Here is a 25,024-nt window from a genome sequence, read left to right as displayed (position 1 = left end):
TCGACGAGCTTCGCTTGGGTCTACCTTTGGTTTGTGGAAGCCTCGTGACCATATACCATTCTCAAGTCCATCATCTCCACACGTACGAGTCTGCTTGACTTATCCGACCAAGCCATTCGGGGACATCGTCTTCAAATCCTAGTCTGCGGGCGGGTTGATGTGCCGCTGAAGCCTGGTTTGGTAAGTTGCCGCAAGCCGAGACCAAATAATCGTGGGGTCAGATGAACCTTGGAATTACTATCCTTCAGGTCTGGTATAACGCCAACGCGATCAGAAATACATTCATGAACATAGTGGACGTAAATGAACGTGCGAGTATATCTCCAATACACCCAGCATCGCCACTCACGTATCGCTGCTTGTAATCGAGGCAATACTAATCCTTGGCACACTACCAAGTTGATCGAGACTTCTTTTGGACGTCGCCACAAAACGTGGCCAGGCACAAGGAACAGGAACACCAAGCCAAGCTGACACCTGAGTCGCTCCCAATCCTGCGTCGACATCTCACGCTGCGGAGACTTGTGCTCAGAAACCAATCAAAGAGGCCCGCCAGCAGCACAAGCAAGGATATGCGCGTTGTGCCTGTGATTGACCGCTATGATGTACCTACGTACTTCACTTCTACCCCGCGCTCACGAATATCACGACATGGACTGGCTAAGCAAGTCGAGATACACAAGCTGACAAGGTGTCCAGAGATAGCAATACCCTTGAAACGATTTGGGCGCGCGACAGAGGCTCTGACATGCTGTCCTGCTCAACATTCGCTCAATTTGCAAGCCTGATATAGACTCGTTCTAGGGTAGTCAACAGCGCTATACAACTCCATCCGGGCGATGCGGAGTGAGAGAGTGCTGACTACTATACAACAAGCCCACTTTCCTGCCTTCATGGTCGACAGTGGTATGTCCTTACTTCGAAGTAAGACGACGGCCTCCGATGGCAGAATCTGTCTGCTTGGTTCCGACCATGTCTCGGCACTTTGAAGTCGTGCTCAGATGTCATAATTCACAAGCACAGCCACACGACAAACGCGTCTCGGAAGCCGCAAGGGGTACTTCTTATCAGGTACCTCTTCCAAGTCTCCAAGAAGTACTCACCCGCGCCGAGTATACTTCCGTCCTCGCGCCCAGGCCAAATTGATGGAGTGCCTCAAACACTTTAGGTCCACTTATTTGCATAGGCTCACCTGAATCGACGACCACTACATAGACGGTGTGTTCGGTCTCCACCTTTTCTCCAACGACTCCAACACTGGTTTCCACAATTGCCCAACCATTCCAGCACGATCAGTGGATCCGGGGCTCCAGATGGCAGACTCTTGAATGCGACATCAGTCATGGTTTCACGGCTTGATACATAGCAAGGTCGCAATCAAATCGACGTCGCCAGTCTGCTGTCACACCATAGATCTGCCCTATGCTCTTCAGTAACACAACAGCTTGCGCATGGATTGGAACGCAGGGTACCTTAACGTGGCCCAGTGCGTGGGCGTGGTTACTGGACCGTTCGAGCTGTCGAGCAACGCTCGTGCTTTGTCTGACGGCGAGTGCTGGGGGCCGCCACGACTTGCTACGTTACCTAAGAGCTCGTTAAGCGCTGTTGTGATATTCCGATCGACGATGCTCACGCTTTCGTCGCTATTCAGGTCTGGGATGTAGGCTTACAGCGCGTGGCGGACCGAATGCATGCTCGGCACGGTGGCCGTTGAATACCATGTTGCGCAATCGCCCGATGCGAGACCCTGGGAAGCCAAGCACTGATCCTTCTCTTTGCGATATACGGAGTACGTACTGTACGGTATACAGCTGACGAATCTCACATGTGAAGGAGTAAATACACCATGCTTATTGGAGGTGTATGGTGACGACGCACTCCATATCAATTGACTCGCATATGTACCCCAGAATCTCGCGCTGGGATGGTGGGACATCGCGTGCGTTCACGCAAATTATGTATTGGTTGGGAATACGACATAGATGAACATTGAGGTATGGCGTGAGACACTTCCAACGTCTGTAGAGGTTCTGCTGCTGGGCTGCTCTGTGGTCTGGGGGGGACCAGCGTGCTGTTCAAGTGTAACATGGCCCACAATTGTCCACCTCAACAAACTGCTCTCACATCTCTAGTCTGTGGAGTGCGTGCAGGTATAGAGAGGGGAGACTGTGCGCTGGTCCAGCCAAGAATACTTCACTTCAAGGGTACAAACCTCGACACTAGTCTCGAGTCAGAACTCCGCTGTGGCTCTCACTGTTGATCGTGAACATGGTCCAGCACGAGCCTGTGGGTCATAATACCCAGTCTGGTGTACATCTGTAATTTCTGCGAAGCAAGAACAGTGAGCAGCGACGGCGAAAATTACGGCGCACTACCACTCTCTCACCTGCTGTAAGCGGTTGGTATTGCTACAAGCGTGCAGGAGTCGGGGTTTGTGATATGCAGGGTGAAGTACCTCTGTACCGCGCGAGCATGTGAAATTCCCCAGATCGTGATGAGAATCTAAGATGAAGTATTACTTCCAGACTCGAGAGCCTGTCCCTACAGTTTTCGCGGACGGTGATCAGGGTTGTTAGCAGGGCATTCCCGATGCAGGGTGCCGCGATGGACGGCAAGCTTCGAAGATCGAGATTCGAGAGCCTTTGACTTTGACATGAGAATGGTACTCGCACTGTGGACTTTCTGGTAGCTTGTGTGGTCGACGTGTTCGTCCCTGGGGAGTGCGGTTGGGGTACGGCATGGCAGACGATAAGCCATGGGGTGACGTGGTGGGACGGAGATACAGCATACCATACGACAGGATCAGCCTGTCGTCTTACGATAAGCACGGCGATTCTTTGATTGAGTCTTGGTCTGGTATGTCACTTCCGGAGTCCGTAGCTTGCCGGTAGTGAAATTGTGTTGTGGGTTCTTGAAAGGGGCCATTTCTTTGTCCACATGCCGGTGCGGTCTTGACTCTTGCGGCTCTGCGGCTCTCGGTGGCTGCCACTAAAAGTCGCTGACGCACGAGCATCATGAATGGCTGCGTATCACCTTAGACATCCATCATGTTATACTCACCCTTGCGGATCGCTGCACCAAGGCAAGCAGTCTTGATCACGAGATGTCTCTTTCGCCGGCAGATAGCACAACCAGTGCAGGCCGCGGGCATTCGTCGATGGTATGCCACGGAGCCGGCGTCGACTGTAGAGGCACCAGACTACCTTGATGAGAGCGAGCGCAAGATCTTCCAGACGCTCAAGACGGAGTTGCAGCCGACGAGATTAGAGGTAGAGATGATGGTGATTGCTCCTTTGGACGTATATTGATCTTCGCTGTAGGTGCAGGATATCTCCGGCGGCTGCGGCTCCATGTACGCCCTTGATATCGTCTCGGAGCAATTCACAGGCTTGCCGGTCATCAAACAACATCGATTGGTCAACAAAGTGCTGGGAGATGAAATCAAGAAATGGCATGGTGTCCAGCTCAAGACGAAAGCGCCATAATTAACGTGGACTGGAAGGACAAGAAAGACATACGCGGAGGACAGATCATCCATATGGGCATGCCTACGTTTGCGCTATTGCTCGCCTTCTACGCTGCATTTGGATACTGCGATCATTCACACTTGAGGTCAAATGAGCCAAACTAGAAATGGAAATGCTTACAGCATCTCTGGTGATGGCGCTGTTACAGGCTTGATCGCGCGTCTATTATTCGATGTACAGATACGTCCGCCACTAAGCAGGAACTGGGAGTTGGCACGCAATGCGCCTGATGGGCAGCAGCGGTGAGCGAGCAGATACGGATGTAAGAATACCAGAACGAACTAGTCAGGATGAATAATTTATGATCATGGGTATCTTGAGCTATGCAATAGTACACTTTCAGTCGACAAGCCGCTCATTATGTTGGGGACACCAAACACCCTAGCGCCGGCCGCCACGCATCAATCCTTTCACATGCACTGCCCGCCATTTATGGTCGCCAAGTCTCCAAGTCAAGCCCACACACCTCCATTCGTCTCTGCGCAAACTGTCCATACAGCTTGGTCCACGTCCAGTCGGCGTCCTTGTTATGCGGTCTCGCTACGACCTTCTGGCTCCAGGGTACATCATACTCCGGTCCGGGTAGCTTAGGATCTGAGAAGCGTATGTATGAGACATCCGACAAGTATGCTGTACCATTAAATGCCGGCGTGGCCGGTGAAAGCACGTCATGTAGGATGCCAATCGAGCGGATGAGCGACTGGTCGTCTGTCGTCGAGGCCAGTAGTAATGGCTCTTTGAACAAGAGTGGTAATAGTGTGTCGTTAAAAGTGCTCGCTTCTGCTGTGATCTGCTCCACAAGATCCGTATGCACTTCAATTGAAGGCTGTATGAGTAGTAAATCTGCCGAGTGCACGCCATCGCCTTGCGCGCTGTCCTGCAGCATTGCGAATGGTGTCGGTTCGGTGAAAGCCAGCACTGCATCCAGTGGTAGTGCATCCTGTAGTAGCCCCGGCGTCTCTATACTGAGCACACGGTCGAAGTCTAATAGCTCATACGCGCTCGCCAAAGAGTAGACAGATGTGCTACCTTCCTCCTCGCCCAAGATGACTGGCTGAATCGGCCGTAACTCAACTCCATACCGTCTTGCAGCCATCCGTAATAGTCTTCGACTGCTTCCAAGGAACGGATCACTGAAGTCGCCCCTTTTGCCTTCCTCTAACGCCCACTCGCGCGGAAAGAGCAATAGTCTTCGAGCAGGACTTTTCAGTTTGTGCAGATCTGCCAGGACCATGATCGCGTTACACACATCGTGGTGGTTCCGGGCAAGTTGTATATGAGCCAGGCGATTCCAATTCACGCTTGCGCTCGCCTTCTGTACAGCCTCGAGGTCGGTGTACGCTATTCGACCATTGCCGTGGAAGAAGCGACTGCTCGCTGATAGCTCCGCTCGATCATCATCCGGATCCTGAATTGTCAGAGACGGTGGCGGCTTCGGTATTCGTGGTTTTATCGCCGCTTGTAAATCCGTGATGGTGCGTTGTTGTATCACGTAGCCCGACAGGAATAGCAAGAATGTGAAGACCAGGACGACTCCAGAAGAGACCACGACCGAGACCTGGCTTTGCGATAGTAATATTCGGCCCATTTCGAGTACCTTATGCTTTTCGATATCGGAACAAGAGAAGTATGGTTCCGGCGAAGTGGTACAGTGAATTGTGGCTTGCATGTGACGTTTGCTTACCTTGACTCGGCAATCATCTCGTCGCCATAGCAACGAGGATCAGAATCTGCACGAGTCAGGTCTTCGATGTCTGACCTTTTGATCCAGAAGGGCGTACCAACCACTTTCCTTTGAGATCAGTCTGCTGGCCATGGCTCATCATGCCGATGCGAAGAGGGCGCTCGATGAGCGAGGCTATAAAGGCCAACTCGTCCGCGGCGACAACCCTCTCAAGCTCTTTGAGAAGCCAGTCCGCGACCGGATCGTGGACAGCTACTACTGGAAGGAACAGTGCTTTGGTCTTAATGCTGCGACACTACTCGACCGCGCAACGGAACTTAGCTTTGTTGGTGGCACATATGGTGTAGCACAGCGACCGACACCGTTTCTATGCTTGGCGTTTAAACTCCTGCAGATCGTGCCAGACAAGGAGATCATTTTGTTCTATCTTGAGCAGGAGGAGTACAAGTACTTGCGCGTGCTGGCTGCTTTCTACATCAGATTGGCGTGGGAGAAGGACGAGGAGGTGTATGCGACGCTGGAGCCATACTTGACAGACTCGAGGAAGCTGAAAAGGAGGACGAGGGAAGGGTGGGCGTTAACCTATGTGGACGACTTCATTGATGATCTGCTATTGAAGAGTAGAGTTTGCGCCACGACGTTGCCGAAGATCAACCCGAGGTTGTTCTTGGAGGACGAGGATCGGTTGGAGCCAAGAATTAGTGCGCTTGGTGGAGAGTTGGAGGAGCTGGACGGAGAGGACGAAGAGGAGGATGAGAGCAACGGTGAAGTGGAAGAGGTGAATGGACCTGTGAATGGAAGGGAGCATGAAGCTGATGGAAGCGACGAGGAGATGGTCGGAGGTTGAGAAAGGCTCTTCAAGAGTTTGCCTACCTTGAAAGAAATGGTCACCACGACGCATGTCTGATGCGAGCAGTGGAACTGATACTCTTGCAGCCGTGAGAAGGCGCGGTTCAACTCCGGCCAGCCTGCAAGCACAGCTCGCCTGATTGGCTTACTCAATCGAGTTGACCATGGCGCGGCAGTCTTTACAGCCAAATCGCTTTCGCCCGGTCGCCACACTTGAGACTGGGCAACGTCGGCTATAGCTTCAGCAGCAAGTAACTCATGCCTTGTTTGGTTGGATCTTCTCGTAAGCAGTGCGGCATGACTAAGCGACCTAGCTCGAAATGGAAGTTGACCATCCTGCTCTCAGCTTCAGCCTCAAATCATCATGAAAATGACTCGAGCCGCAAGACGACATGGCGGAACGTGTCCCTGGGGCTGAGACTCTGCAAACCAATCTCGTCGAGCTCAAAACAGTAGAATGGTCAAGAAACGAATCCCGACATTACCACAAAGCATAATATGGACAACTTAGTATTCATTACTTCTGACAACGCCACAACTCCGAATGGCCGTAACGCCCGCAGACATGCCCGTGCTGAACGAAATCGACGAGTCAACCCCGCGAAGCCACAGACTGGTAGCTTCAGCACATTTCAATCAGATCCAACGGTGGGGCAGCATCCAAGACCCGGCACACTCGGACGAAGAGGACACACAAAATCCGTCAGGAAGCCTGTGAAGGCCGACCCACTTGCGGACTCGGCTTTATACCATGCCTCACGAATCACAGTTCTGAGCTGCAGGTTTGAGGACGTCTTGGCGATCACTGGTTACCACGTGCGTCGCGCCACTTCTCAGATCCTGGCGACCCAACCTTGGTGCTTGATCGAGGTTCTTCGCTGTCGGCAGTGGGCCAGTACACCGTTTACCCTGCAAAGATTGAATCCTAGCGAGGCCGTTGTGAGCGCATACGCTTTTCTTGTTGCAAGGCTGCAGCATACAGTCTTTCACCACAACACCGGCGATCTTGCACTAACGGACTGCACCCGCGCGCTTCAGAGCCTGCAAAGCGCATTGTCGCATTCTCGATCTCGGCAGCAAGTCGATCTGATCCCAGCCGCATGGCTACTAACCCTTAGTGAGATGCTGGACTTTCCCAGCTCAAAAGTCTGGCATACGCACGCTGCTGGAACTATGGCCTTGATCAAAACGGAGCTGTGTAGTCACGAGAAGGTAGACAAAGGCAGCCTATCGCGCATGATGCCGTCTCTGCTAGAGGCTTTCCTCACCTCCGAAGCGGTTCTCACATCGAACGAGCCCTGGCAGGCTATCGTGCAGCCCGTCGTTGCAGGCTCCCTTGACGATGATGCTGAGTTCGTGGAATACATTGCATCATCGCTCGTAACCGTGTTGGCGCTCATCGCGGAGAGCGGTGCAAGGATGACCCACAACTTTACCAATCTCTTGGACATGATGGATCGTGCGAACAAAGCACGCTACAGCCTCAAGAACATTGTCATTGAACTAGTGGATCTTGGTCTAGGCGACAGTGATGTTCTAGGCCTTTGCCTGGCAGCACTACTGGGGCTCGACCGGCTGATCTCAAGATTGCGCCACGAGGCATTTGCGCACGATCTGGACTCGAGCTATGAAGAAGACGATACCCGACTATGTGTGCAAATATTGCAAGAAGAGTTCAAAAGGAGTGAAGCTACCCCAGCTACAGACATCCAACTTGCTTTCAAGCGGCACGCACCCATGCTTGCGCCTCGATCGTAAGGCTCACTCGACGAGAGCCATGATCATATCCATAGAACGATGACCTTTCCTCGAATAACCTTCAACCAGCTCATTACCAAAGTCGCCGACAAAGTTGTCATAAGTCGTCTCGGGTTTCGTGCGGCAAAGACCGCACATTATCCCCACGACGCCATCCCTGAAGCCTTGTCTTGGGAACTCTGCGACGACAGCTGCCCACTCGTTCTTGGTGATAGTGCCTGGCACAGCATCTGGCCCGCAGAAGTCCACGAAAATACCAAGTCCAGTAGCCTGCACTTCCGGCTCCTTGTGCTGGCCGATAGAAGGGGTGGTGTGCAGCGCGATGGCGTCCCATAGCAACTGCAGCCTGTGCTTATCCCAGGTCTGGAAGTCGAGATGAGCGGTCTGTTGCACGACGAAGTCTCGTGCTGCATTGGCTCCATCGACCTCGAAGCGCTTATCCGGGCTGATGAAGGTGTTGGTCGTGTCCCAGGCCATATCGTGAAGAATTGCTCCGAGAGCGTGAAGCTCCTTGTCACGGGTCTGAAGTGGTGGGATCTTATCTGCGATGGCAAAGCCGAAGAGGAAGCTGCGCATGATGTGTTGATAAGAGACGTCGGTCAAATGTTTGCGAGCTAGTGCGATGGCTGCAGTGATCAGAGGTGTGTCTGGTACCGTTATGCTGGCCAGCGTACGAGTGGGAAGCGTGGTGTCAGCCATCTTGTAAACGATGGTTGAAATATTTCACGATTTTTGGAGTGATATGATTTACGAACTTACAGCGTGACATGCGATGTGCTTTTGTACCCATTGAAAAGGAGATCTCTGTGCACTGTGAGTTCCAGCTCTTCCAGATTGAGAACTAGACTATACCATTTTGGCCAGGTACTTAGCTTCTGATCACTCAACCCTCTATCTCTACCCATCGCGCAACGTACAGAGAGGGCAAGCGAAATGTCGACGCCACTGTAGTAATCGCACATTCTCATGCCGACATCCCGCCTGCTGTGACTTGAGCCTGAAGCGTGGTCCGAGCTATGAGAGCATGTACAGCGCTCAACTTACTCGAAGCTGCATGCGCCAGAACGCGATCAATCTCTTTCCGCCACAAGCAGTGACATCCGTCATGAGTCGATGTCGCAAGCAATTGTCGGTGTAAATCTGAAGGTCGGACTGATATCCTCGTTCCTTTGTCTGAAAGCCGCATGAGGACCTCCGCTCCATATACGACCTGTAAGATAAGAGCAAAGATCTCGGGTTTTGATGTCCAGCTCAGTGGTCCTCCGCCGGCTTTATTGAGCTGCGTCGCAATGGCGGCAAGGCCCTCTTGTGTATGTTCAGCAAGTCGTGTAAGTAGCTCGCCGGGAATTGCCAATGGTGAAAGTGCTATTGCGGCTCGTGACCACAACTTCGCTTCGCGCGTCTCATCGATGTACAGATTCTGCTTCTCTCTCATGAACAATGCTGTGTCTGCCTTCGTATACGCTCGCAAGCGTTCGTGTACACTCGCCTGCCCGCCGAATCCGACACCGAAAGCTCGGCGAAACACGTCTTGCACGAAAGAAAGCGATCCGCCACATCTATCGCTCATGAAAGCGAGCAGCTTCTGCGATGCAAGAGCGGGCAGGAGATCCGGCAAAAGTGGACTCGGTGTAATCTGCAGAAGCCTGGTAGCAGTCGTGGAAGCTAGGTTGCGAAGATCTTCGTCGTCGTCGTTGAGGAGATCATACGTGGCGATGCAGAGAACGGGCAGGGAATGATGTGGCTGCTTCAAGTACGATTGATTTAGTGGCATGTGCCAAACGTTATCGAACCGTGCGATAGTCATAGCACCCGCTGTAGAGGTAAAGAATCCATGGCCTTCGACCGCAGACTTGCATGATATGGCTAGCTCGTCTACCGCGTTAATGAGACTTGCATCGTCACGGTTGCTCTCCGAGCCGAAGGCATCTTCAAGCAGCACGGCTTGTGTCTCTAGTGTGAGATCTGCATAAACTTGATCGGATTGTGCGGCTAAGCAACCTTTCTTCAGTGCATGGCGAAGGTGAGTGTTACTTCTCGGCTCAAGGCAGTCCAAGTACAGTGAGCACGTAAGTAGAAGCTTCAATGCTGTGGTCTTGACCGCGACTGCAATACTGGACTCAAGTACGACGCTCTCGCAAATCTTGGAGAGCAACACAGCGTGATTTTTTGTGGCCGGTATAAGTCTGGTATTGAGCTCATGCAGAAGCGCGACTCCAGCATCGGAGTCTCCAAGTGCGAGCTCGAGAACAAGCCCCAGAATCTCCTTGTCTGAGTCTCGTGTAATGGCAAAGCTTGATAGTAGGGAGGTAGCAAGGGTGCGAGACAGTGCTAGACGCAGTGCAGCTCCCTCGCCACCACATACCAACGACACCTTCAGCTCTTGCACCAACCACGACAAACTCTCCTCAAGCATTGCACCGTTCTCATGACCGCATGTCGAAATCACTTCACGCAAGAGGTCCACATACGCTGCTCGTGAGAATGTGCAGCGCTGCTCGTAGTACTGGACAACCATACACTGCTCAACACAAGTTCTAAGTGTTGGACTTCCACCGCCGGTAGCCTTAGCGGACCTGCGTACCAGGTACTTCGCACAAAGTAGTGAGCCATGCGTTGTGTTGTGGAGTAGCGAAGGTGCCAGAGTTCTTTGTACTAGCTCGGGTATGTCTGTCATGGGTACGAGCGAAGCATATGTACGCGCAGCCTTGTCTCTGATATGCCACACATGGCTACCCACAAGAGCGTAGACCGCTTTCTGCACAGTAGGGAGCCGGTAAGTGGGTACATTGAGCCGCTGTAGCAATTGGAGAGCTGGGAAGACACCTTCATGCTTCGTAGTGGTTGTGCTGCATTGGTCCCGCTCCTTACTTGGTAGCGCAAGGAGATCGAGAACGATTTCGAGAAGCAGAGGATGCTGTTCTGCAGACACCCGTTTGTGCATCTTCTGATCGTCCTCAAGGTGAGCTCCACTCGTGCCTAGTAGCCGATCGATCACAGCGCGGAAGAGCATTAGCCCGCAGTTACGTACAGCCCAGACTTCTGACCGTAGAGCGTCTGCCGCCATGACAAGTGCTCGAGGCACATACTGCTCAGAGACTTCGCCGAGTCTGCCATTCTTCAAAACATCTTTCAAGCAATTCAAGGCGTGGACCTGGGACAAACTGCCTTCTTGTGCATGAGCAGAATCGACTGGCGACCGGGCGATATGTTCGAGATCTGTGAACGCTTGCTCGAGAACGCGGCCTCTTTTGTCTGCGACGAGAATGCCACAAAGTAGTGATGGTAAGCCGGCGGATCGCCGAGTGTTGATCGTGGTCTTGTTGTCAAGGATAAGCAGGACATCCTGATACCACTTCTGTAGCAGACCGACTCCCTTTGCCGCGGCTATAATGCCGGCTCGAATACAGCATGACACCCACGTCTGCGCTACTGTGGAGAAAGCACCTCGATGCCGTAGTTCAGCTAGCTGGATGAAGCATAAATCGTACAGCTGGACTGCTATGCTTGATGCAGGGTCGGACTGGTGCTGAACAATCGTGCCTGTGAGCAAGCTTGCCTCTTTGAGAGCACGCCAGCAGTAGCTCAAAGTATCTTTGGTAGATACTTCGCTTGTGTCCTCCATGTCTTCAGGTAGATATCCTTCAGGTGCATCGTTACAAAGGATCGGCTTCACCACAGTCCAGACATCATGTAGGCAGACGATCAGACGTGGGTCAACCTCATCGCCAGGAGGCGTGTTGTCAAGGATGTACCTGACACTAGTGAGAAGACCGTGTACTGGGTAGCGATCCACGGCTTGGCTCAGATCTGCTTTGGCGATATCAAGCATCTGCACGAGCCGATCGACAAGCTGCAGTAGTACTGCATCTGTTTGTGAACTTTGCTTGTAAAGCAGATTGCGTAAGTGTGCAACACCATCAGCTTGATCCGCTCGGCCTGTCAGTAGCATAACGGCTTCGGCCTTCGCCAATGCCTCCTGCGTCTCAATCATGATACAAGTATCTGAGGTAGGGCCCAACCCTAGAAGCATAGCTGCGCATTGTCGAACGTCGTCAAATGGATCTAAGGTCAGGTCGAGTAGTAAGGATCGCAAGCTTTTATCAAGCACGGACATCCTGAACGGCCATTTCGTGTCGCCAGTGGCAGATCTGCTCCAGCTCATAAGAGGCACTGACTCGTCCAGACCAGACTTGGCAAGGATCATCAAGCAACGTAGTGCAGAAATGTGCGTTTGGTAGCTCGCAGTCGGCCTGAGCTCCCAATGCAGCGTCGTGAGAAGCCAAGCTAAGAAGTCTTTGTGATGCTGAAGTATACCCGATTGCGTTTCATCGGCTTGCCTCGCCAGCACAGCCGTCACAGCTCGGATGCGATCGATCAGCCGCTGAAAGATACTGAATAGCTCGCTGCGGACATCGGCATCCGTGTCTGTGAGGAAGTGGATTAGACTGTGCTTGATGGCGTCGACTGCAGTCGATAGTAGTGGTCTAGTCACTGCAGGAGATGTGGTCAATAATGAGAGACCTGTCAATCGAGCTGCGCTTGAGTTGCAATGCAATAGCTTGCTGATGTGCTTGACAGGTATACCAACCACATTGTCTATGAAGTCGATCTCGGCTCGATCCGTATCTTGGAGCAGACCTGTGTCCTTGCCAGATTGCAGTGAAGCAAGTAACAGGTCGAGATCGAAGTCTTCGATCTTTGTTGGTTGCGAGTCAAGCGCGGACTGGTCTCCCAACAATTGCGCGAGTCCTGCACTGTACAGAAAGTTCTTGTAGTCTCCAGCATTTCTCTGGAACAGCGGCGGCAACAGGTGAGCTCTGAACGAGTCGACATCGACGGAGCCGTGGCGTATAGCGTCACATAGTGCGGTCGCCCAAACAGGGATACGCGGTACATCATGACCATTTACTTGCTCATGGACTCCGGCTGTGCTCTTATCCAAGACTATCGAGACCAGACGACCGATTGCGGCACTGAAGTCACCGTTGCTCATCCAACGGAAGAGAGTACACAAGAAATCGGACGTTGCGATCTCGCCAGCGGCATCATCTGAATTTGTGAGCGAGCTGTACGTCCGCAACACAAGCTCGGATGAAAGTGCATCTTTGCCAAGCATGTGCGCCAATGCAAGAGCAGGGATCTTTGCACCAGCGCTATCATCATCGTCCAGTAAGGGCGCGATCAGACGGTGACAGACTTGTCCTCTTATATCAAGCTCCTGATGCTCATCTTCGACAAGGGGTTGTAGAGTGGAGGTCAGGGTGTCCAGCAATTGTCGTGCCGACTTGGGACGAGCATAGTAGGCTTGTGAGATGTACAGATCGAAAGCTCGGGACCACCACGACGAAGACCAAATAAGTCCAGCATACTCTTGGCTGGGCTGCTGCGAGCAACGGTCTATGCAGGCACACAATGCATTCCAAGCAGCAACTTTGTGGGATGCGGCCAAGTTCGCGGTTTGGGCTGTTTTAAGGATATTGTCGAACTTTTTCTCAATTCTGTTATCATGATCAGCGCAACTCGAGTGGAATACGTAGACTGCCTCACCAATGCTTTGACATGCTGGGCGCCACATCTTACTTTATCACATCGTCCGAGGATGGCGTCTCTACGAAAAGTGTTCTGATATTGCGGGAAATGGATTTGAGCTCTGCTTCATCCAGCTGCACGAGAACGCCGTCTGCTATCGAAGTCATGGTCTCATCGTCCTGTCCGCATAAGATGCTGTGAACAGAAAATACACATGAGAAATGAATTCATGTTCCTGCATATTTTTGACATGTGATGACTTCGAGACTTAGTCATCCACCTTTCATTTTCCGCCGTCATCACGGGCAGTCCCTTCCCCTTTGGTCGCTGGACAAAATTATTGGGTGAGCAGCGACGACCTTCACCATCACCATCGGCCTTTGTAGCATTACTCTCTGTCAGCGCACGATATAGGTGAAGAGCGCGTACAGGCTTCATTCGCCATGGGCATCTGGGATGCTTTCACCGGCAAGAAACAGCCCACCTCACAATCACCTCAATCAGAAACCCTCCAGGACAATGCGCCAACGACAGTCACCTTCAACCCCACCACCGACGATGTCTCCTCCTTCATGACCACACCCGGCGCATACGACCCCGCCGCGCTACATCCTCTCGCCGGCCTGAACCAAGACACGCTCGATTACCTCACCCTCGACGACTCCGCCCTGTCCGACCTCCCCGGCAGCCGCTCCATCCTGCCATCGAGAGGCTGGTCAGATGATCTCTGCTATGGTACCGGCGTCACATACCTCGCCGCGCTATCATTGGGGGGTGCATGGGGTCTGGCGGAAGGCTTGAACAGATTACCTTCCACCGCACCGCCGAAACTACGGCTAAATAGTGCTTTAAATGCTATCACGAGGCGAGGTCCTTTCTTGGGAAACAGCGCGGGTGTGGTGGCGATGATGTATAACGGGCTTAATAGCACGATTGGGTATTACAGGGGCAAGCATGATTCGTTCAATAGCGTGGCGGCTGGGTCGTTGAGCGGAATGATTTTCAGGAGTACCAAGGGTGTACGGCCGGCGTTGATCTCGGGTGGCATCGTGGGTTCGATCGCGGGTGGATGGGCTGTAAGTCAGAACTCCATGCTTTTGGGACGAGTCCACGTGACTTGGTGGGCCGACTTTGTGCACGAGAATATCGGCTGACTTCATTCCAGTTGACACGCAAAGTCCTCCTCGAATAATAGAGTCGACGCTCGACTTACTAATCTTTTACTGCGATTGGCGGGATCTGGTACTGGTTTTGCACAGCATTGCGATGGCGCGGCCAAAGGGGCATGTATGCATAACTGTACTCTTCACTCTGTACCACGACCATAGACATACGCTTGCGCCTACCCTACCATCTCAATGCATCAGCACACTTTCCACTTTCCTGTGAAGGATGACTTCTGCCAGCGGGCAGTCTGGAGCGCTGGAGGTCAAGAGTTGTCCTCAAGGAAACTTCAAAGTAATGCAGCTTCCTAATTATGGTCAGCATGTCGCATCTTCGCTGGTATATATGAGGGTGGCTTGCACTCCTTCTGATCGACATGCCGACTAAAGTCGTACAACTGGCTATACTAACGCATTCGTACAACTAACATCATCGCTAATAGCAGATTAATCACGAGCGCAGACAGTTCTCTCTCGCTATAAACAACCATGTTCGCCATCCCTATCGTCCGGGCTTCCAACAGGTCCCAGGAGGCGGAGTGCAAGCCAACAGCCGACGTCGACGCTGACCGCAACAGCGAAGACACTGCAACTACTGGACCTGCCAGTCCAGAATTGATGCTTATTGCCATTCCTGAGTATACGCAGCAGCCGCAATCTCCACGAACGTCAAGATTCGCTCAGAAACTACAGGATGCGAGTCCACGTCATCAAAGGTCACCTCCTCGAGAAGCCTCGCAAACACAGTTTCGCGAACGATGGCGAAAATGGCGAACTTCTAACGAAATAGACGTCAAGCTGCGTGCCAAGAGAGCTAGTATCAACCGCGAGCTCGCTGGTATGAATCCTGAACCAGGAGATGCTGGAAAGCAGCAGGCAGTGGACACGAGTATACCAGCTTACCGACGTAACCAGAGGAGATGGCGCAAAGTACAAGGATCCCCGTGGCCGAGCATGCCTCTTAGAACCGAATTCGAGGAAGATGTTGTGGACGAGGCTTATCGGACTATGAGTCCGAGAGAACAGAGAACCTTTCGCCAAGACTTCGACTATGCTCCAGACGAGTATGTGGTTCTTCCGAAGGCTGAGACGCTGGATAAAGCGCAGAGGCTTGGTGAGGAGTTCGTGCGGAAGAGGAAGGCTGGCGAGCTGGAGGGAGAGGACGAAGGTGATGAGGAGGTTTAATTGGCCTATTCGCTCACCTCGAGCTCGTCTCTGTTGAACGAAAAGTCCACGAAGTTCGAGACGTGGAACTGCGGTGCTGTCGACGCCAGTGTCGATGAAGGCATACTTTACGAAGCCCGCGATGGAGCCTGCATCTTCGATGACGGTAGTGGGCACGAGGCCATTACTACGTCAACACCACCAGCAGCTAGCGAGGAGTATGCACATCCTGTTCGACGACGAGTACGACATGCTCTGCGCAGAGATCGCGTAAGACACGGACCTACCAGGTTCTGGCGCCATGGTCGTGTTTATTGATACCCGATCAGCTATGCAGAGAGTGTGATCTGTATTACAGTAGTCGTGTTGGATGATCAGATGGATTCAGTAAGTTGCCACAAGCTGGATAGAACAGTAGGATGTGAACCGACTGTCACTCCTACCGAAGCTGCAGCTTATCTGCGAGAACTTGACTGGAGCTCCATGCTAGACTTGGCGGACAGACCCTAAAGTCCTTCGATCACGACGTTTGTCCATCTCTCGGTACGTGGATCGCTTGGGATGATCGTGGCGGGTAATATATTGGTATATGGCCAGGTCAGGACCTCTTGTATATAATGCAGTAACTTTCGCTAGCACGTTCATGGTGTGAATCCTGGTGTACATTACGGACAGCTGCCTCGTCCACGAGTCGGCGACTTGTTATGCTTGCGCGCCTGCGCCTCGATTTCACGAGCGTCTCAGAGGATCCGCAAAGCTAGACTCGAGTCTCTGGCGGCCCTCTCTCTGCTCAGGACTCTTTCGCCTTACTTCGAAGCTTCATCTTGCTTGCAAATCGCGCAGAGCTCATGCACATGGTAGTGATGTGGTTCCAGCTGGCCGGTATTTAGCGAGGGACTCGTCGATTGCAACAAGATGGGACGCGTGGAGAGAAGAAGTCGTCACGTACATGCGATTCATGATGATCCGAAGAGATTCACCTCTTCCCATTGCAATAACCCCATGTTCAGTCTGCTACAGCCTCGCCACCACCACCATCCTCGGACGGCTTCCTTGCGAACTGCTTCGCCTGCTGCTTCGACCTGGCTCGCTCGTAAAGCTTCTGGTATTTAGTGTTCCACTTCTTGAGCTCGTTCTGCTGTTGTCGGGCTTGCATCTCTAGCTGTTGCTTCTCCTCCGCCGCCTTACTAACCAGTTCCTCCAGCTGGCGTACTCTTTCTGCTGTGCCGGCCTCAGCACTTGGGCCAGTAGCGGGAGGATGTACTGCCACCATACTTTGCGTTAGCGCTGCCATCGAAGCATCTTGCGCATGAACTTCAAAGTTGGCCAGTCTGCCAGCGAGTTGCTCGAGTGTCACTTTCAACGTCGTGTTTTCCAGCTCAAGTTCCTCTTGCGTCCGGCCTTTGCCGAAAGAGGCCCGGGCACTCTGCGGTATGCGGCTCCGAATGGGCGATGGTGGACCAGGAGCTTCTTGAGCATCAACGAAATCGTCTTCGTCCTCCTCAATGCCTCGATGACGCGCGATGTCGGCAAAAGATTTCGTCATACCCGTTGTGGGAACAACGTAGAAGCTCTCTGCCGGGCCAAAGCCACGGCCAAATGTCCCACGCTGGCGATGATCCTCTTCGACGGCCGCCAGCGCTGCTTTTGAGAACAATTTTCTGACATCCGGATCATTACTTGCCGAAACGGTATGTTTACCGGCTTTCGATAAGGGTGTTGGTTCCTGCTTGATATCGTCCGCTGCCAATGGTAGACCGGCATATGCCAAGACTGAGGAGAGCTTGGACATGGTGCCAGTAGTCAGTCCGCTGTAGAACTTGGTAAAGCCATCGTCCTCCTCAGCCCTTCGTGTAAGTTTGCTCCTCGAAAGACTCGCCTGGCTGTCGACTACCGAAGGAGGTATTCTTGGTGCGTTGCCACGTCTCCTGCTCGATTCTGGAGACAGTTGTCTGGCGCGGGCTTGAGCGGCGGGAGATGGTCTCGATGTCTGTGGGATGCCACGACGTGATGCGATGTCCCGAGCAAGTGATGGAGACGTATCACGAGCTTGACTGCCGACTCTGGCTCCGGAAAGTGCCGATGTCTTGACCGGCTTCGAAGACGTCTTGTTGGTGTTAGTCACTGCTCGCGAGGAGTCCGACTTGCTCGAAGACGGTCCTGGTTCCGGCACATGTTGGGCAGGATGCTCAGTCACATCATCCGGGATTGGAGACTTGATGATCTCAGCTAGCTTACGGTGCTGCTGTTCTAGTAGTCTTAGGACTCGAAGAGCCTGCTGTCCTGCATTAGTTGTGTTGACGACCATGCATTAACTTCATTCACTTCCTAACCTCTCCATCGTTCACTGTTCGGGCGGTCTTAGCATAGTCCTGGGCGGCGTTCTGGTGTTCTTCCGCTGCTGCAGTCCAGTGGATTTGCTGTGTTTCCAAGGCAGCCTTACGGCCATGCGCGTGAGCCTGCTCCTCTTTAGCACACTTTAAGTTATTGGCTGATTTCAGTCTTACTGATGTCAAAGGCGCGACCTCCGCCATCAGGGGCAGATGTGGTGTTAGTCTAGGTCATGTAAAATGTTCACACTATTCTATATATGTGATGGCTCGCTCGTGAGGTCCAAGACATACAGTCAGCCAGAGGGAGCAATGTGGCGTAATTCGGGACGGTACGCGACCCCGCCGTCATCCAAACTCTCTCCACGATTGCTTTCCACTGAAGAGGAACCCGTGAACTGTAAACCTTGCAGTTCGTGAGTACTGGAAGATCTTCGAAAGGCGCGTCTGTGGAACTTGGAAACGCTCTCTGCGTCTGCTGCTGGACGGCATTGTCTGGTGCTTCGCACACTAAGTACCCTGGCATTGTTGACAGGACCTGGATTGCCACTTGGCCATAGCAACCACGAATGCATTCTCTCATGCCGCACTGCCTGACTCCCTTTTGAACGACAAATTATGGGATCCTGAACTTACTCTCCACCTTGGTCTGCTGCGAGGATGCCGACTACAGATTTGAGAGCACCCTCACCGCGTGGGCCGCTATCAAAACTACGACGCAACAAGAACGCCAATGGCTCCACAACCTCCCTGCAAAGCAGCACAGGCGACACGGATGAGAGTACCGAGAACGCGCGTGGCCTTCGCGGCTCCATCGACAAGGGCAAGGAGCGTATACGAAAGTCCATTGACGAACGACGCGGCAGTGGAGATGCATCAGCGAAGCGTCTCTCGAGTCTCCTACCACGCCGGAAACGCAGTCCGAACAAAGGCTCTGGGAGTCCCACCCGTGCCTTGAGCGGACTGTCTCTGGATCCTGGCAATGGCAGTCATTTCTTGTCCGGCAATCATTCGAATGCATCATTTGATGACAGTGGGCATAGCAGCTTGCTGACAGATGACAACAACTCAGATCACGAAGGGTAAGTTGCCATCTCCATTTCCACCTTTCCATTGATTCTCCAGGCGAATTTATTGCGTGTAAGTACAGCAGAGCGGATCTTGATACTGTACGCAATGCTCGGCACTATTATTGCGCGTCGGGCCCTGGCCGGCGATCGGCATGCGCAAGCCACGCGAGCCTTCTGCGTCACCTCCGCCTTACGTACGATGACCTTGATATTTGAACACCTTGCGGCATATGCTTAATCTAGGCCTCTGGAAGGCCACAGAAGCATTGGTTCATTAATAACAATAACAATAACATCTCGATGTCAATCAAAGGCCCGAGCATTCCTTGTTAACGTGTGATCCTCCCAGGCATCCAGTTAGACCTACATTGTCTCCACATCAATCCCACGCCGGCTACCTCACGCTGTCTTCTCCCGAGTTCAACAAACACTCCCAGTCTGTCATTACAGTCGACGCCATTGCTTCGCCCGAGAGCAAGAAGGCTCTCGCATCAACCACTAGCGTTCCTCACATCATCGAGCCTTTCGAAACCGAACCATTCCCACAAATCACCCCACCTGAACGAAGTGTCTCGCCGGGTACTAAGCTGAAGGACGCCTTCAAGATATCACGCAAGCAGCCAGCTAGCGACGCTGATTCAATCAAGTCGTCGAGTGGCGGTGGAGGCATTGGCGCACTGTTTAGACCAAAGAGCAGAAGAGGAAGCCTGAGTTCACAAGTGGCAGTTGAGCCAGCGAAGCCAGAAGAGCCTGTGGTAGCACCTGATCCTGATATCTCTGTTATTGGAGGCGAGCCACTGGCACAAGTCAGCCAGCTTGATACGATAAAGAGCGAAGGCCGTCCAGAGACACCGACACAACCATCACGAGGAAGAAGTCGCATCAACACCGAGACACTACCCGCAACACCCCCGAATCTTGTTGAGACTCCTACAACTTTAGTCACGCCACCAACGCCCACGTTACCAAAGACGGATGCATTGACTTTTCCAAACAGAAACGCTGTGACATCTGACGCTCAAGGTGCCTCACCGCCTGCCAAGCCGCTGAGCTCTGTTGACAGCATCCGTCACCGTCGTGCACAGTCTGCAAAGCTTCCCGGCGTGCCCAGTAGATTGTCCAATGCCATTGCCGCTCCGCTGACGCCGACTGCCGAAGAGGCTAAGACTCCTGGTGGTACCTTGACGCAGCCGACAAGCGCGACTGGTTTCTTCTCGACTTTCGTCACAGCTGCGTCGAAGGCAGCAGAACAACTTAGCCAGAACATTGCAGCACAACAAAAGGGCAGGCCCACGTCACCATCATCTGCGCAAGATTCGACCAAGGATATTGGATCTCTGGTTGACACCAAGCAGGATAGCACAGGACTGCAATCACGAGCTATAGATACAATTGGCAAAGGGGACCTGAGCCTGGATCAACTCGGCATATCGGACACAAATAATCGGAGCCCAATGCCCTCTACCCCCGACCTGCCGCAGCAGGACATAGCGACACAAAACGGCAACACTACGCAGAAAGCCGAGGAAGATGCAGCGGCACGAGCAGTGTCAGCAGCATATGAAAAGCCACTGCAAAAGGTCATCAGCCAGGCGCAAGGTCGACCTCCATCAATAGCATCCCATGATCGCCTGACACTTGATGGAGAGCAGACACCCCTTCGCTCTGGCGCTGAAGCTGATGGTCTGAAACGTTCAGGTAGCGTCCGTAGCAAGATCAGCGCCAAGGCAAGACGGCATCGTGCAAGCTCAGCGACAACGGGTACTGGTAACACTATAGCTGCGGCGTTGCAATCTAGCCACGCCGCTCTCGCCAACCCGTCAATCAATGGCAGCCATAGACTGACCGGATTTGCAGTGGCCAGTAGCAAGCGAAACAAGGACTTTCATCAGCTGTTCCGCAGTGTACCGGAAGATGATTACCTGATCGAAGACTACAGTGCTGCGCTACAGCGGGACATTCTTTTGCATGGTAGACTCTACGTCTCAGAGGGTCACATATGCTTTTCCAGCAATATTCTAGGTTGGGTCACCAATCTCGTGGTTGGCTTCGATGAGGTGGTATCTGTCGAGAAGAAGAGCACAGCCGTGATCTTCCCAAATGCCATTGTGATCCAGACACTCCAGGCCCGCAACACGTTCGCCAGTCTTGTTGCTCGAGATTCGACGTATGAGCTCATAATAGGAATATGGAAGATCAACCATCCGAACCTCAAGAGCTCATTAAATGGTGTGGCGCTAGATGATGCTGGTACTGGCGATAAGACGGAGGTGGCAGACCCAGAAGGCTCCGGCGAGGAGACTGCTGATGGGTCGGACGACGAGGTGTACGACGAAGACGATGATGAGGACGATGTTGGGAGCTTCACCGATGGCGGCATGAACCCTAGCGTTGCACCAAGCGAGGCTGGCGACCACATCATCAGTCGTAAGACCTCCGCTATACCCATCAATGGGCTTCAGCATGCTAGCACCATGCCGGCTAAAACAACCGAGACTGCCGAAGCTGCCGTCGCCGCTGCGACGACTGCCGCAGACTTCCCAGGCCCGGCCACACATGCGCAGACCGAGTGTAGCGAAAGTGGCGAGCACTACGACAAACTGTTGATGGACACCACGATACCGGCACCACTCGGCAAAGTGTACTCGCTTCTGTTTGGACCAGCATCGAGTCCTTTCATGCGCAAATGGTTGATCGACGATCAGAAGTCTCGAGAGCTGCAGCTACCAGATGACAAGATCGGACTCGACAACGACCACAAAACTATGAGCTTGGAGTACATCAAGCCGCTAAATGCACCCGTGGGCCCGAAGCAGACGAAGTGTCTGACGACTTACAATGTCATGGCTTTTGACCTGGAGAAAGCAGTTTCGATCGATTGCAGCACGCAGACACCAGATGTACCTAGTGGGAATGTGTTCACGACCAAGACACGGTATTGTTTGATGTGGGGTCCCGGAAATTCGACGAGACTGGTCGCCACTTGCACAGTTGAGTGGACGGGCAAGAGCTGGTTGAAAAGTAAGCACTGGAGACGAATTTGGGTCATCTATTGGCGCTAACTTGTGCTAGGTGTGATCGACAGCGGTGCAGCTGCGGGACAGACTGAGTATCTGAAGAGTCTGGTCGCTGCGGTAAAAGCTGTCATTCCTGCGCGGCCAGTGGCAAAGGTACCTGGCAAGAAGGGAGCTCGACGACGTAGGACGACCGGCGAGCCTGGCGCCAAGGTGGAGCGTGAAGCTATCGTGATACCTGAACAGAAAGCCGCGAGCTGGGGAGCACTCGAACCTCTGCACCAAATTCTGGAGCCGCTCATTGCTATTGTTCGGCCGTTCGTCACTTCGCAGACGATCATTGCCGTGCTGTTCGTCTTGCTTGTGTACACTTGGCTCGTCCCACCTTATCGATCTGCTGGAGGTGTTGGACCACCAGGCTACCGATCTCCCGAACGACTAGTAGCATACGACGAACTTTGGCGGCGAGAAGAGAGCGAATTGTGGGATTGGTTGGAGGATCGTGTTGGTCTTGATCATCTGGCTTCTCCAGCATTAGCTGAACAGCAGCGTGGAAGGCAGAGAGATGCTGGAGTGAGGGGTATTGGCAAGAAGCTCGAGGACGAGCGGATGAGTGAGCGACAGATGGATGATGCGATCAAAGTTACCGAAGAGAGATTGTCTACTCTCAAGGAGGCGGTGGCCAAGAAGAATAAGAGGGCGCAGGAGAAGAGGCAAAAGAGTTGAGGTGGATTCGTGCTGTTAGCGGCTGCATTGAGCGTTCTCGTTTGTTCTGAATATGTACCAGTAGCTGGTCAATGTCACTCTCTCTTGTCGACACTACACTTCCCTTCTCTGCTGGAACGCAAGTAGTTCATGCTGATTTGCATGTGAAAGGAGAAATATACAATTGTGGCGCGGGCGCAGGCATGACGCCCATAGAAACGCTCCACAAACATTGTTCATGTAGACCAAGTAGATCCACTTCTTCCATAAGTACACTAACAACTAAGTACGGTCATACAAACCTTACTGCATCGCATGGCTACTCGCATGCCGTGAACATCTCGGCAGATAGATGCTGCGACAATCCATTAGTTGCACTCGTGGACAGTAACACAGGATCACGGCCATTGAACGCCACAGCAACCACAAACCCACATCAGAACCATGTCTTCGGGACCCTCGCAGCTTCTTGTGAAGCGTAAGCGTGACGAGCCTGGACCTGACAAGCTGATTCTAGAGCCACCGACCAAGAAGACCTTGACGGTGGGAGCGGCGGCGCAGTCGAATGCGCTGCAGTATGTGAGGGTTGATAGGGAGTTGGGTAGCAAGGCGAAGGAGAGGCAGGATGGGACTCGCGATGGTGACGGTGTGAGGGGTCATGGAGGGGAGGTGCAGGCACAGAGCCAGAGCAAGAGGGTGTTCCACTTGTCAAGACGGCAAGGTGAGGGGACTGTGCGTAGGAACCTACAGAAGAGGAAGCAGACTGGCGGTGCTACAGGCTCTATGTTTGCCACATTTGAGGAGAGCAGTGCGCGGAATGCCAAGGCGCAGTCTCGACCAGGCAATACTGGATCAGATGCTGAGGATAGAGAAGAAGGAGAGGTAGCGCCTCTGAAACGACCAGGCAGGAGGTTGGCAGTCGCAAGAACTGGCAGTGTTTCAAAACAGCTTCAAACAAATGAGTCAACGGAGACTCGTAGTCACGCGGAAGCCCTTGCCACGTCTATGCAGAGGTTTGCAAACGAGGAGCTCGCCGAACCACCGAAGCAGAAGATTACGAGCCTGCCCAAATTCGCCACAAGGAGACGAGACTTGCACCCGCAACCAGCGCCAGTACAGGCCTCTGAGCCACGTATACGAGATGATGAGATGGATGTAGACTCCGACGGCGACTACGTCTACGATACTTATATCCTTGCGCCACCGTCCACAGAATCACAAGCCAATGGTACAGGAGCAGATCTAGTTGGCGACAACGTTGGTTATCTAGTAATCAACGACGAGGATCAAGCTCTATGGGAAGCTTACATCGAAGACGAACCGAGCGACAAAGACTGGGACTCTGACGACGCCGACTCGAACGCAGAAGACTACTACGGCGCTGACTATCCTGAGGATGAGCTCGCATCGGACGACGAGTACGATCGAGGTGCGTATGGTTATCGCAGGCACGGCGCAAGCGACGACGAGAGCTGGGATGAGGATACAGGAGCTTTCAGTGGTGACGAGGAGGAGGATACGGCACCCTGGAAGAACAAGACGTATGGCCGGCTTGCCAAATCCGTGGGTGTCGAGGTCGAGGAGGAGGATGATTGAATGTTCCGAAGTCGATCGTCTTGCACTTCCCGCACCTGGGCTATGAAGTCTAATTGATGTCAGTGCAGCGACGCAGGCCACGCGAAACCTCTATTATGGACATGCTGGTTGGCGGCACAGATTCATTTGGCTGGTGGAAAGATGGTTACACCACGCGTGCATGCATGATAGCTTTTTCCCATTTCTGCTGCCGCTCCTTCTCGAAAACTCTGCTGTGTTGCAGATCCGATCTTGAAGCGGCACGTTTTGCATCGAAGGCTTGCTGTCGTGACAGGCAGCGGAAGCAACCACTGGTGAGGATGGATTGGATCACTACGACCGCGGGGAGCTTGCGCACTGTGCACGCGGTTCTATGATGGGCCAGCCCTAGAGACTGGAAGAGTGTACGATAGGTCAGCTTGCTGGAAAAGCCGTGCCGCCAACAATGAGCCTGCCGTTCATTCGAAGGCCCTTCTAGCTACGTGAGACAGCCAGCAGCACTCGTGGCTTGGCTTATCGCAATACAATATACCAGCGCAGCAAAGGAACTAAAGCAAAGGAACCACGCCACCTCTACTCCTTCCCAAATATCCCATCATCGCAAGCATCATTGAATTTGAGTCATCATTGTCACCGGCCAAGTCCAGAAAGAA

At 53.0% G+C, this 25,024-nt stretch overlaps 11 protein-coding genes across 11 annotated transcripts; 7 read left to right on the top strand and 4 right to left on the bottom strand.

Annotated features, from left to right (window-relative positions):
* Positions 1 to 3,047: 3,047 nt before the first annotated feature.
* LTS14_007055 (uncharacterized protein) lies at positions 3,048 to 3,485 on the top strand (the record flags this gene model as incomplete). Its single annotated transcript, XM_064839748.1, has 2 exons — positions 3,048 to 3,269; positions 3,321 to 3,485. The coding sequence occupies 2 exons, from the start codon at positions 3,048 to 3,050 to the stop codon at positions 3,483 to 3,485; spliced, it is 387 nt and encodes a 128-aa protein (XP_064692507.1).
* A 472-nt stretch (positions 3,486 to 3,957) lies between these two features.
* On the bottom strand, positions 3,958 to 5,115 carry LTS14_007054 (uncharacterized protein; the record flags this gene model as incomplete). The annotated part of the gene is made up of 1 exon (XM_064839747.1): positions 3,958 to 5,115. One exon carries the CDS (start codon positions 5,113 to 5,115, stop codon positions 3,958 to 3,960), a length of 1,158 nt encoding a protein of 385 aa, XP_064692506.1.
* A 226-nt stretch (positions 5,116 to 5,341) lies between these two features.
* On the top strand, positions 5,342 to 6,058 carry LTS14_007053 (uncharacterized protein; the record flags this gene model as incomplete). Its single annotated transcript, XM_064839746.1, has 1 exon — positions 5,342 to 6,058. The coding sequence occupies one exon, from the start codon at positions 5,342 to 5,344 to the stop codon at positions 6,056 to 6,058; it is 717 nt and encodes a 238-aa protein (XP_064692505.1).
* Positions 6,059 to 6,604: 546 nt separating this feature from the next.
* LTS14_007052 (uncharacterized protein) lies at positions 6,605 to 7,818 on the top strand (the record flags this gene model as incomplete). Its single annotated transcript, XM_064839745.1, has 2 exons — positions 6,605 to 6,762; positions 6,843 to 7,818. The coding sequence occupies 2 exons, from the start codon at positions 6,605 to 6,607 to the stop codon at positions 7,816 to 7,818; spliced, it is 1,134 nt and encodes a 377-aa protein (XP_064692504.1).
* A 3-nt stretch (positions 7,819 to 7,821) lies between these two features.
* On the bottom strand, positions 7,822 to 8,673 carry LTS14_007051 (uncharacterized protein; the record flags this gene model as incomplete). Its single annotated transcript, XM_064839744.1, has 2 exons — positions 7,822 to 8,517; positions 8,671 to 8,673. The coding sequence occupies 2 exons, from the start codon at positions 8,671 to 8,673 to the stop codon at positions 7,822 to 7,824; spliced, it is 699 nt and encodes a 232-aa protein (XP_064692503.1).
* Positions 8,674 to 8,782: 109 nt separating this feature from the next.
* On the bottom strand, positions 8,783 to 13,517 carry LTS14_007050 (uncharacterized protein; the record flags this gene model as incomplete). Its single annotated transcript, XM_064839743.1, has 2 exons — positions 8,783 to 13,319; positions 13,402 to 13,517. The coding sequence occupies 2 exons, from the start codon at positions 13,515 to 13,517 to the stop codon at positions 8,783 to 8,785; spliced, it is 4,653 nt and encodes a 1,550-aa protein (XP_064692502.1).
* A 276-nt stretch (positions 13,518 to 13,793) lies between these two features.
* TIM23 (Mitochondrial import inner membrane translocase subunit tim23) lies at positions 13,794 to 14,542 on the top strand (the record flags this gene model as incomplete). Its single annotated transcript, XM_064839742.1, has 2 exons — positions 13,794 to 14,426; positions 14,516 to 14,542. The coding sequence occupies 2 exons, from the start codon at positions 13,794 to 13,796 to the stop codon at positions 14,540 to 14,542; spliced, it is 660 nt and encodes a 219-aa protein (XP_064692501.1).
* A 460-nt stretch (positions 14,543 to 15,002) lies between these two features.
* LTS14_007048 (uncharacterized protein) lies at positions 15,003 to 15,698 on the top strand (the record flags this gene model as incomplete). The annotated part of the gene is made up of 1 exon (XM_064839741.1): positions 15,003 to 15,698. The coding sequence occupies one exon, from the start codon at positions 15,003 to 15,005 to the stop codon at positions 15,696 to 15,698; it is 696 nt and encodes a 231-aa protein (XP_064692500.1).
* A 985-nt stretch (positions 15,699 to 16,683) lies between these two features.
* On the bottom strand, positions 16,684 to 18,211 carry LTS14_007047 (uncharacterized protein; the record flags this gene model as incomplete). Its single annotated transcript, XM_064839740.1, has 2 exons — positions 16,684 to 17,952; positions 18,011 to 18,211. The coding sequence occupies 2 exons, from the start codon at positions 18,209 to 18,211 to the stop codon at positions 16,684 to 16,686; spliced, it is 1,470 nt and encodes a 489-aa protein (XP_064692499.1).
* Positions 18,212 to 18,667: 456 nt separating this feature from the next.
* On the top strand, positions 18,668 to 22,817 carry LTS14_007046 (uncharacterized protein; the record flags this gene model as incomplete). Its single annotated transcript, XM_064839739.1, has 3 exons — positions 18,668 to 19,089; positions 19,427 to 22,098; positions 22,150 to 22,817. 3 exons carry the CDS (start codon positions 18,668 to 18,670, stop codon positions 22,815 to 22,817), a joined length of 3,762 nt encoding a protein of 1,253 aa, XP_064692498.1.
* A 423-nt stretch (positions 22,818 to 23,240) lies between these two features.
* LTS14_007045 (uncharacterized protein) lies at positions 23,241 to 24,392 on the top strand (the record flags this gene model as incomplete). The annotated part of the gene is made up of 1 exon (XM_064839738.1): positions 23,241 to 24,392. One exon carries the CDS (start codon positions 23,241 to 23,243, stop codon positions 24,390 to 24,392), a length of 1,152 nt encoding a protein of 383 aa, XP_064692497.1.
* Positions 24,393 to 25,024: the final 632 nt, after the last annotated feature.

Source organism: Recurvomyces mirabilis (assembly GCF_035927965.1).
Source record: "Recurvomyces mirabilis strain CCFEE 5264 chromosome Unknown scaffold_19, whole genome shotgun sequence".
NCBI classification, from domain to species: Eukaryota; Fungi; Ascomycota; class Dothideomycetes; order Mycosphaerellales; family Teratosphaeriaceae; genus Recurvomyces; species Recurvomyces mirabilis.
The sequence above is the reverse complement of the archived record's forward strand: the minus strand, read 5'-3'. Positions and strand labels throughout refer to the sequence as shown.